Here is a 12,054-nt window from a genome sequence, read left to right on the forward strand (position 1 = left end):
TTAACACTGTTAAATAAATACTGTTAAAGCATCTACAGATTCAAGGCAATCCCTGTCACTTTTCACAAAAGTAGGACAAATAATACTAAAAATTTACTGGATGGGACCACAAAAGACTCCAAATAGCCAAAGCATTCTTAAGAAGGAAGAAAAAAGCTGTAGGTACCAATTCTAGATTTCAAGGATACTACAAGGATACTAGTAATCAGAGCAGTATGACACTGGCACAAAAGTAGACACATAGTTCAATGGAAAAGAACAGAGATTCCAGAAATAATCCCACACTTATATGGTCATTTAATCTAAAACAAACAAGAATATACCGTGGGGAAAAAATTGCCTCTTTAAAAAGGTTGCTGGGAAAGCTGGACAGCAACTTGTAAAAGAATGAGACTTGACCACGTAACACCATACACATGAATATACTTCAAATGGATTAAAGACCTCAGTGTGAGACCTGAAACCATATAACTCCTAGAAGCAAGCACAGGCAGTAATTTCTCTGACATCAGCCACTGCATTATCTTTCTAGATATGTCTCCTTAAGCAAGGGAAACAAAAACAAAAATAAACTATTAGGACTACACCAAAATAAAAAGCTTTTGCACAGCAAAGGAAACCATCAAGAAAATGACAAGGCAACCTATTGAATGGGTGAAGATACTTGTAAATGATATAGCCAATAAGGGGTTTATATCCGAAATGTATCAAGAATTTATGCAACTCAACACCAAGAATAATCCAATTCAAAATGGGCAGAGGATATGGGTAGATAGTCTTCCAAAGAAGACATAAAGATGGCAAGCACACACACTATGTTTTTTGCAGAATTATTTACAACTGCCAAGACAGGAAAGCAAGCTAAGTCTATTATAGATGAATAAAGAAGATGGTATTTAAATATAATGCAATATTACTGAGCCATAAAAAAGAACGAGAATTTGCCATTTATGACAACAACGTGGATGGAGCCAGAGGGTACTATCTAAAAGAAATAAAATAGAGAAAACAAATATCATATGATTTCACTTATATGTAAGATCTAAAAAAAAAAAAGAATCCAAAACAAATAAATGAATGAACAAACAAAAAGCAGAAACAGACTCATAATAATAGAGAACAAATTGATGGTTGCCAGAGGGGTGGAGGTTGGAGGATGGGCAAAATGGGTGAAGAAGAGCAGAAAGTATAGACTTCCATAAATGGAATGAAGAAGTCATGGGAATAAAAGGTATGGCATAGGGAATATAGTCAATGATATCACAATAGCGTTGTATAGTGCCAGATGGTTCTATACTTGTTGCATAGCATAATGCATAAATTTGTCGAAATACATGTGTACCTGAAACTAATGTAACATTGTGTGTCAACTATACAATTAAATAAAATTTTAATTAGCCCCATATGTTTCTATTAATAGTTTAGTAACCTTACTAAATATACAATTTGTCATAATCTAATTTCCAATTCTATTTGGGAAGGAGCATTAAGTTCGGCTTAGTGCTTCTTCCTTAGGAAAATCTGATGAAAGCAGTGAACTCTTTTCTAAGAAAAAGCACATGCACTTAGAACTTGTAAGTTTGCATGAAGCATTTAGAGTTTAAGGCCATAAAAATAATGCAATCATACTATGCTCCACTCTATTTCATCTGGTTTTAGGGACACATGATAATCACTCTTGCCACTCTCCAGAGACTCTTATTTTGATAGGCCTGGGTAGCATATCCAAAAAGTAAGAAAGGAACATACTCCTGATCACCCACAAGGGGAGCCAAAGGCTGAGAATTACAACTATGATGAACAGAGGTCTTTGATGAAGAACAGTGCTGCATTATCACATGATCTGAGTATAGAAATGTAATACATTTCTTTTTAATATATTCTCCAAAAACACTGATTCCCCTTTGTTTCTTAAAATCATGCTCTCCAAAAGAAACCAGACACATAGTCCGACAAAACACATTGTGAACACTGGTTTATAACGTGAGAACTTTAAATTTTGAATCCTGTACTGTACTCTAAACACTGCAGTGCAATACTGGACAAATGCAGTTTAAGTAACCACATCTCTCAATATTTGTGAAATCTCTAGTCCTGAAACAATATTATCAACATTATCTTCCTTGTTTTCTAGTATTTCTATATGCTTCGTACTCTCCCAAACACTTTCAGTGTATTACCCCATTTAATCTTTAGAGTAACCTTGTTTGTTTGGTACTATTATCCTAGTTTACAAAAGAAGGAATTGTGTCAAAGGAAGATTAAATAACTTGCTGCAGACCACACAGCTAGTTAATAATTAAGTAGGTGTTCAAACCTAGGGAGTCTGGCTACAGGGTCCACAGTCTTTGGTGATATTACCTCTCCTAGTCAAATCTGTCTGGGAAACCTGTCACTTCTCCGAAAAGACGATTTCCTATTCACCTCTAAGTGGTCAGGGGCCAATATGATCTAATAATTGAACATACATACATGACTCAAGTAGTTATTTAATCCACACACACACAATGAATAAATTAGACCCTTACTGGACCAATTCTTCGGGTAGTGTAATTGATGGGTAGCCCACCAACATACAGCATTCCCACAACATCCAGGATATCAGCTTTCTTGGGGCTGACGGTTCTGTTGGAGGCATCATCCACATAAATAATTCCTTCTTGCTTAATTCGCACGATCTTAATCTACAAAAAGAAGAGGAGTCCTTAAAGCCAATCATGGGATAAATTTCAATTATGCAGAGTGTAAATGTAGGAAATTTTTGGATCTTTGTCAGGGAAAAAAAAAAATGAAAGAATTTACTAAGTGCCTAATATGTGTGAAACCCATAAGTGAAATTAAACCAGTTTTTACAGACTATTCCACGTGGACTCTGTCTTTTCCATGACTACCACTTCCAAAAGGGTACAAAATCATCCTGGGTGAGTTTTAGATTAAAGACTTTTTGAGAGGTTGCCAAGGGAGCCCATGTATCTGAGGCATGCGTGTTGTCAGGAGCCTTGCCGATTGGGAGCCCTGTCTTGAATTAAGTGGGTTGCAAAAATCATGTCTGGTTTTAAACATGCATTCATTTGAGTGAAGCCTGCTCTCCGCCCCCCCGCCCCATACAATTTCAGACTTGCTACATCCCTCTGCCTTAATAGGCACTTCTCCCTCAGAATGGAAGGAACACATCAAGGCTGCATGGCCGTTTCCACAGCAGTCTCGATTAGTACAAAGGGAGGCAGGAAGATGGCCAGCTCCCTGATGCTGAAATTTCAGTAGTGGGGTGAATTCTCTTTGGGAGCAGGGCAAAATCGGGGCTGTCAAGACTGGCTTGGGTGTAAAAAAAAAAACTTGAATCCGAGTTTAGGGAAAGGAACAGGTGACCCAGTCTAATGCTGGAGTACAACAATGGTTTAAAATGAATCTACATCAGGCTTAGAATAATTAAGACCTCATTTTACATTCACCTATTCTGGTTTGGGAAGCAATTGTTAAAAAACAAATCTTCAAAAATAAATCCCTCCTTTCTTAATCGCATAGGCATTGTGGACCAACAATATGTCAGTTTTTCAAGTGTCCTGTTTATTCTATTAGCCAGAGAGGAGAATGAGCCTTAATGAGAGCTCCTTCATGAAGATCTGTATTTGCCACTTATAAGTTCCCAGGCAAACAGGAAGATTCCATTTCTTATTTCCAAGATAACAAGTTGATTGACTTTGCATTTTTATTGTATTTTTTCAGGTTCTCTGCCTTTCTATAGGATATGCCAAGGCACAGTATGTTAAAATATAAAATCTACCACCTAATAATATCAAACTCTCAAAATTAAACATTTTATTGGTCTGCCGAGGGAAGCTTTACTGAATAGGCGATCACAGGTGCAGAAAGAAATTCCGAGTTTTCGTTTTCATCAGGCAGTATATTATCTATTTGCAGTCATGCCAAAGAGGACAGTAAGCTGGCAGATGAGCCTTCTGTGCCCATAATAGTACCAGTTTCTGGGTGTAAGGCCAATGTTTCAAAAGTTGTTCCAAATGGCTATCGGTGGAAATGCAGCCCTAGAGCCCTTTAAACCTGATCCAGCAGATTTTCAGACTCTTGGTTTTCACAGACCAGTATGGGGTATGATGGGGGAGGGGAACCCAAGTATTAGTGCCCATTTTTGTTTACCAGCTTTTAAGTTTGTCAAATATTATTTCACAAAAGAGAGGCAATTTTAGCACCTCAAAAGGAAGAAAATGTAATCTCGGAGTAAATATTACTCCTTTACATGGAAGACATAGAGCTTTAAGATTAACATGCTCCATCGTCTCCCATTTCTCACTGAGAGTAGCAAAAATGTCTTCAATGACCTGGCCGTGGCGGGGAGGGGGGGGTGGGGGGTGGGGGGGTGGGGGGGTGTGTGTGCTGCGGTGGGGAGGGACAGATGTTTGGGAACCACAGCTGTATAGCAATAATGGCATCTTGTGGTACCATGATGAAGCCTGTGAGTGATTGAACATAAACCTGTCCAGGTCCGATTATACTTCCCAAGGTTGGGCTGTTGTCTGGGCACCAGCTTTATTTTTAGCCTCAGCAGCATAAGAGTAGCATCGGAGTCAGGATCGGCCTTGGCAAAATTGTATCTGCACCAGGGGAATGCCAAAGGATGCCACCCAGCTTCCCCCTCAGGGGACACTGCCGACCTCTCACGGGCTATTATTACCTTGTGCCACTGACCGTCGTTGATTTTGGTGGGGATCATGGTGTTGGTGTCCCCACTTCCCAAGTCATAACTGAAATAGGGAAATCCATTTCTCAGCTGAACGGTAGCAAAATCCGCGTGATTGATCCGAGCCATATAAAAAAGCAGGCCAGATTCAGCTTCAGTTCGCACTTCAAACTCGATTGTGAGGCTGGGAAATGAAAGCGTGCAAAATGAAACAGAGAAACAAAAGCATTCTTATTCTGAGATTAAGTCGCCTCCGTGGGTGAATTTTCATAAAGGCCAGTAAAACGTTCTCTGAGAGGAGGACTTTCCAGGTGATTTCCAAATCCACTTTTTCTGCTGATTTCCAAAACTGAGCTCCTCGGGCTCAGGCCAATAGAATTGGATTCTCTACTGTACTCTGTGAATTAAAAGGCTTACCGCGTTAATGAATACGCATAGTTGATTAAAACTTGAATCAGCGCATATTCTCAGTCCTTGCGGTTATCAGTTCTTTCCCAATATCTCGGAAGAATACATACCGATTTTTAACTTTGGTGTCATCAAAGGCAATTGCAATGTGGCTATTTCTTGAAAGCCCAAACTGCTTGCTCCCTATCAAAAGAGCTGGTTCTGATTCTGTTCCACAAGGACCCTGCAAAATTACCCAGGAAAGAAAGAGGAGATTATGGACTCCGCTCTTTAAAAATTTAATCCTGTTATCTAAGTGTTTCTTCTATTTTCGCTTAATGTTCTTGTGTAATCTTACTGAAGATCCTTAAGAGGAAAACTGGTCTCTTACATATCTCGGTACTTTACTACATAGTAGGCACTTCCTGTGAAATGTTCAGTGAGTGGGAATCCATCTTCTTATACTGCGCCCTTGACTTGCCAAATCAATGTGCCCCAAAATATTTATGAAACAGTTCATGTTTTCATTACCCTCTAAGGGGGAAAAAAAAAAAACCAAACTGTTGATGTTTATGAAAAAAACTGGAATTTCTTTTTCAGGTTTACTTTACTTACGAAGAGTTATACTCTTCGAAGATGGGATGGGGAAAATGACAAACTAGCCACCAAATTAGAAGAGTAGAAAAATGTGTTCCTTCTGGCCCTCCCCATTTCTCTCTCCCACTGTATTACTTTTTCTCGAAAATTATCACTCTACTAGAAGGCTTCCATGAATTTAGACTTTCAAGATGGTGTATCTAAACTTGCAAGTCAGGCCGTTCGGGCCCTGAGCCAGTTGCTAGGCAACCCAGTACATTTTTAATGTAACCTACCATATACCATTTCAACTGTCACTGTTCAAAGATCCACTTCCTGGGGTTCTTAGGAGGGAGAGCTTGGCGCAGGGCTGGCTTACTTGGTTTAATGCTCTGCTGTCACCATCTTGAGTTTCTTAATACTTTTTTGAAAAAGGGGCCCTGTATTTTCATTTTGCTCCCGGCCCTGCAAATGACATAGCCAGTCCTGGTTGGCTGGACTGTCTTTGGCCAGCATTACCCTTAGCTCAGTAGATAATCAAGGCTCCTCAAATGACTGAAGTTGTAATTCCTTCCTCTGTTCTCTGTTTTCACAAAAGCACTTGAAATACAGGCTGCTTCTGCAGGCTTTGAGAACACGCCGTACATGAGAAAATAAATAACCTGCATACTCTGAAACAACACATCTGTTTTTAAGATCTGCACTTAATAGCTCAGAATGGGCCAGTGCCCCAGTGAGCGCTGACTCAGCAGAGGTTCCCAAACCGCCCAAGGCAGGCTTTTGATGCAGAATGTTCTCAAATAGAAGATGAGATGAATCATCAGTGCACAGGACATTCTTACTTGATGAGGAAAGGCCTTGCTCTCTTTTCTCTGGAGCTTAGTCAGACGGAGCACTCTGCCACAGCAGGTAAAAGGCTTTAAGTGTTTGAAATGCTATAAAATTGGTCTTCATGGAAGTATTTCCCTTCTTGCTTCCCCAGGAGATGGTCAGTTATAAAGAGCAGACTGTGGTAGAAATTCACACGGATATGCAAAAACCCAGTGGGTAGATCAGGAAAATGCTATTTATTCACACAGCTGAATGGCCTCTCTTGGAATCAACATGTGGCCCCTTTCTTATTACACTGCCTGTAAAAAGAGCCCAAATGGAAAGGCTTTGGTAGCTTAATGTCTCAGCTGGCAATGATGTCATTAATAGAATTGGGATCATTTATCAGCCTCTTACCCTATTTCCTGGCACCCACATTAGTGGCCTGCAGTCCTCCTCTGAAATCTCTAAGAGAATCCTCCCTGCTGTGAGTCCCTCCGGGGCAAAATTTGGCTAAAACATCTCTAACCTGTCAGCTCTGAAATCTGGGAAATTGAAAAGGTCAGTGGATGCTGAGGAATTAGGGAACCATGACACGTGGCCGAAAAGAAAGCCACCAGCAGGTTGTTATTGTTAAACGTTGTGGTCACCTGTCTTGTTACTACATATAAATATTAATAGAACTTTTCTAATAGAATTTTTAATGATCCAGGTGGAATTACAGAGATTAGGTATTTTATTGGCAGTAGCTGTAGGTCATGGAGAACTTTGGTCTTTATGTATTTTGGGCCCTGAGGCCCCAACGCCACGAGAAGCTTGCTTGCTGATGGGCTGGACAGAGATTTCCAACATGGGTCCTGAGCCGATCAGCAGTTTTCTGTCACAACCTGTCAGATCTTCAAGAAGCTGACGACTCTACTTACATTATTTTAGGAAAATCTTTGATGAGGAAAGGACAGAGACTTTGTGAGGTTAAGAAGCACTACATAACATGGCCACTGGAAATTGAGGAAAAAGCCTACCTCCCCGAGGGGCCCCAGCCTCATTTTTGTAACAATTAGACCTTGAGCAGCAGGTAGAAGTGGTGGCTAATAAAACAGTGTCCTCAGACCGTCCAGTGTTGTGGAAGAGAGTGGTAACAAACGGGTCACTCTACTCAGTAACCTCGAAGTTTAAATCCCATATGCTAAGTCCATTGTATGTTAAGGACACCCAAATTGAGGTTTTCTATCAATTTGCAATAGGATGAATATTAAGGATATTTCTTGAATAAATCATCTATCACCTTCCTTCATAAAATACGCAGTTGGAAGAGGACTGAGAAATGCTAGGAGAGGAGAATTTTGTACGTATGCATTTTTGGATTTAAATGGGAAGACCATTTCCCAGCCTCGTTTCTGGTCATGTTTTTGGTGCAGGTGTAGCCCTCTCCTCTCACTTGGTTAAAGACAAAAAGGACTGGATCTTGCCTGCTCTGCCTCACTTTCCCCAGGGTGAGTCTGAAACCAGGCCTGACTTGGGACACAGACCCTTGTGGTTTGCCTGGGACTACTTTCCCCCCTACTCCCTAGTGCCCCTCACAAGGTCCAGCTGCTCCTCCTGCTGCTCAAGCATCTTTTTCTCCCCTCTAATATCTTAAAGGGAATTTGTAAGATGGAACAGAAAGTGCCCTGTGCTTTGCACACGAATAAGGTGATCTTAATTTTTCAATCTGCTTCCTAGCAAAATCCAAGCTAAGGAAGAGGGATATGAGAAGAGGGTCTTCTTCTTCTTCTCTCTCTTTTTTTTTTAAAAAAAGATTTTATTTATTTATTTGACAGGCAGAGATCACAAGGAGGCAGAGAGGCAGGCAGAGAGAGAGAGAGAGGAGGAGGCAGGCTCCCTGCTGAGCAGAGAGCCAGATGCAGGGCTCGATCCCAGGACCCTGAGATCATGACCTGAGCCGAAGGCAGAGGCTTTAACCCACTGAGCCACCCAGGCGCCCCAAGAAGAGGGGTCTTCTAATGAGATAATTCCAAGGAAAATTTTTGTTTTTTAAATTTTTAAAAAGATTTTATATGTTTATTTAAGAGAGTGCAAGCACAGGGAGGGAGAGGGACAAGCAGACTCTCTGGTAAACAAGAGTCTTTTGGGGGGGGGTGTGCCTCAATCTCACCACCCCAAGATCACCACCTGAGCCAAAAATCAAGAGTCTGATGCTTAACCAACTGAGCCAAGCAGGTGCCCTTCCAAGGAAGATTTTAGAAAAAATGATGGTTGCAAGACAAATTCCTCCTTCAAGCTAATGTGAGCTTGAGGGAAGGCATCATCTCTATGGAGGTGATACTTTACCTGCATTATTTTGGAAACAGTTGTCTTTGAAATGTATTAAAACAACAATAAAAAAAAAAAAAAATCACAGGCTCATCAATCTCAAGACGTTACAATCTTGCCACCTTGTGGCGACTCTTTGAAGTACTGCTAGTGCATAAGGGGAAAAATGTGATCTGGAGGACATGGTGTGTTGCTTGTCCCAGGACAAGTTGTGGGCAGATGGGACGTGCTGGGGGATGGAGGCGGAGTCTGATGGTGGCAGTGCGCGCGTGCTGATCAGAGCAGTGACATAGTGGGAGAGGGAATCCGCACGTAGGCAAATGGATAACAGTGAAAACTTTTTCACCTCACAGTTACTCCATGTCAGGTCAAAATAAAGCAGTGGTCATTTCCAACTGGCTGATATTTGGACGTGAGTTACTGGCGTCAGGGTAGCCTGTGGCTGGTAGGCAAGCGTTCCTTGAGTTCAGATTGGTGAGAACAGGGATTTAAATTGCATTTATCAAAACTGGCATCTTTGTTCTTGAAAGCAACGAGTGATGAATGATCATAAAAACTGCATCATTTTCTTCTTTCACGAGTCAGTAATCTCTCTAACAAATGTGGGCTAAAATCACATCTGAGATGTTGGAGGTTTCTTTGTGATGTTCCTTTTTATGGATGAATACTAAGTGGAAGACACTTTTTACAGCACTGACTTTAATGTTCTGAAATATAAAATCCCTGCTCAAGCTGTTTATTGAGAAAGTGAATTATGTTACCACCCTGCATGCGAGCTCTTCTGGTAAATATTGGGCATTTGCAGTAATCCTTACACATGAACACCCGAACAGAGATTTCTTGTGGTATGGAAAATAGGGGTTTTCCCTTTAAATACGTATCAGTATCCAACTGATTCATCCTTTGGCATGGACTGTGCTTAGCTTTTAAAGTTGTAGTATTAAAGCTGTTAGAGAAATAGCTTTCCTTTGGTCTATTCTTTCCTTCTCTGCTGCTTCTTTCCCTCAACTCTCCAAAGCCTTTCACAGCAACAACTCTTCATGGCTATTTTTAGTGTTCACATTTCAGATATCAAGGTTCAAAATTCAACTTTCCAATGAGCATCAAGTAAAAAAATCGAGCCAGTTCACCGTATACATCCGCATGGGCCATGCTGGCTCTAAAGACTTGGTCTAAACACCATATACATCTGCAGGTGGTGATTGTAGACGTCTACAGCCCTCTCTAACCACACCCACCATCCTCCCTGAGAAATCTCCACAAATACAATATGTAGGCATATTTAATGCAGCTCTAAATGGACCAAGGAAGAAGAGAAAGCATAAAGGAAAGACGGGCTACCACACTATCAAATGAGATAAGGTACATACAACATCGTCTGAAGAATGACATTCTGGCATATATTATGATGGGGCTGACATAGTCCATTTCACAGGGCGGGGCTTTCTCAGGGAACTCTGAAAGGGCGCTGGGGTCTAGCGAATGCTGTGCTCATGGTGTAAGATGTTGGCAGGGAGGGATGTGATGGTGTAAAGGAGAAGAAAGGAACTGAGAATAGGGGATGGTTCCTGTCTGCTCTGCTAGAACAAAGAGAGGATAGTTCCTATGTCTGGGATTAACTTGGAAGCTTGGGTTCTTAACTATATTCTTACAGTCTACATTCTGATTTTAAAAAGGGAAGAATGGGCATCTGGGTGGCTCAGTGGGTTAAAGCCTCTGCCTTCGGCTCAGGTCATGATCCCAGGGTCCTGGGATCGAGCCCCGCATCGGGCTCTCTGCTCCATGGGGAGCCTTCTTCCTCCTCCTCTCTCTCTCTCTGCCTGCCTCTCTGCCTACTTGTGATCTCTGCCTGTCAAATAAATAAATAAAATCTTTCTTTAAAAAAAAAAAAAAAAGGAAGAAGATGGTGAGAATGGAAAATGATGTGACACTTGAGCTATAATAGCCATATCCTACTGGAGTCTGAAATGGTTGAAACATGGAATCCCCGCTCTCTTCTTTTCCTGGCATTTGCTCTCCCACTGAAAGTGTGACAGGCTAACTAGTCCCACAGAAGAATGATGGGGTGTTACTGTGAGCCATGCAACGTGCTGGGTGCTTTGTATCATTTATTCCCTCAGAATAATCCGTGCAGGTAGATAGCATCCTCCTTATTTTTCAATGGGTCATCTTACATTTAGAGAGGACAGGTAACCTGTCAGAGTCCACTGCATAAAAGTAGGTGGGCTAGGGAAGGGCAGACCAGCAGGCGCAGTTCTCAGATCATTGGAGTAAAGGCTCAGTATGCGTCCTTAGTGGTCCCCAACTTGGAGGGGTTGAGGGGGGCCATTCGCCACATCGCACTTGCTCAGAGGGGAAATCAGCTATCCAATGGGATGCTGCAGAGGAATAAAGGTTGAAAGCCTTTCCATTTATCTTTTTTAAAAAGTTATGAAAACAAAATACATGTAAGAATTTTTTTTAGATGATGAGAATCATCTCTAGTCCATACTCCATCTGCTGCTAGCATCTGATATATTTCTTGCAAGGGTTTTTTAATGCGTTTTTCTATCTATTGATGTAGATGTGATTATGCATTGTGTATGGTTTTATATCCTGTTTTCTCCATGTCACGTAATGTCATATGTCATCATCATTTTGTATTGTTTCAACGGAAAGATTTTATGTACAAGAGTGTGATCACATATTAAAATTTGCATCTTATAGACCTGTTTTTACACTTCTAGGTACCACTAATCATTTTGTTTGAATAGAGTTTAAGGGGACACCCTGCCATGTTTCCAATTTTCAATCTTGAAAGCTAGTGGGGTGAGTTTATAGCCCACACTCCACACTTTTCCTGACTGACCTCCACACATACTTGCTCACTCTGTCATTTAAATTAATGTCTGATTCCTCAGATCTGCTTCTCCATCTCTCCCTTGCTAGCAATGATGATATCGTATTCATTTTTTCATTTAGGAGGCTCTTAAAAGATTATTTGTTATAAATTGTCAAACCTCTAACTTTTAGTCACCTTTAAAAAGCAGACACTTCTCTCCACACGAAGAACTAAAATAAGAGAAAGAAATCAAATTAAAAGATATGTATAGTTCCAGGATCTGAAACTGTAAAAATGTAACTCAAGAGGGATGGAAATTCTAAGAAATGTAATTATGACCACATGGCATAAATAACTATAATGTGCAAGAGAAGGGGAGATAGCTGTTGGAATTTAGATACCTGGGTTTTAGTGCCAACTATCAAAAATGTGTGTGATCACAGCCCATGAG

General features: G+C 40.9%; 1 protein-coding gene across 5 annotated transcripts in view; it reads right to left on the reverse strand.

Moving 5' to 3' along the window:
- The window catches only part of LOC116588466 (laminin subunit alpha-2), a 640,912-nt gene that overhangs the window by 19,556 nt on the left and 609,302 nt on the right, over nt 1–12,054 (reverse strand). For all 5 annotated transcript variants that reach the window (XM_032339558.1, XM_032339559.1, XM_032339557.1 and 2 more), the window contains 3 exons: nt 5,215–5,327; nt 4,691–4,880; nt 2,529–2,684 (listed from right to left, as the gene is read on the reverse strand). In XM_032339558.1, coding sequence (XP_032195449.1) covers nt 2,529–2,684; nt 4,691–4,880; nt 5,215–5,327 — 459 coding nt within the window. The remainder of the gene's footprint in view (nt 1–2,528; nt 2,685–4,690; nt 4,881–5,214; nt 5,328–12,054) is intronic.

Source organism: Mustela erminea, chromosome 4 (genome assembly GCF_009829155.1).
Source record: "Mustela erminea isolate mMusErm1 chromosome 4, mMusErm1.Pri, whole genome shotgun sequence".
NCBI classification, from domain to species: Eukaryota; Metazoa; Chordata; class Mammalia; order Carnivora; family Mustelidae; genus Mustela; species Mustela erminea.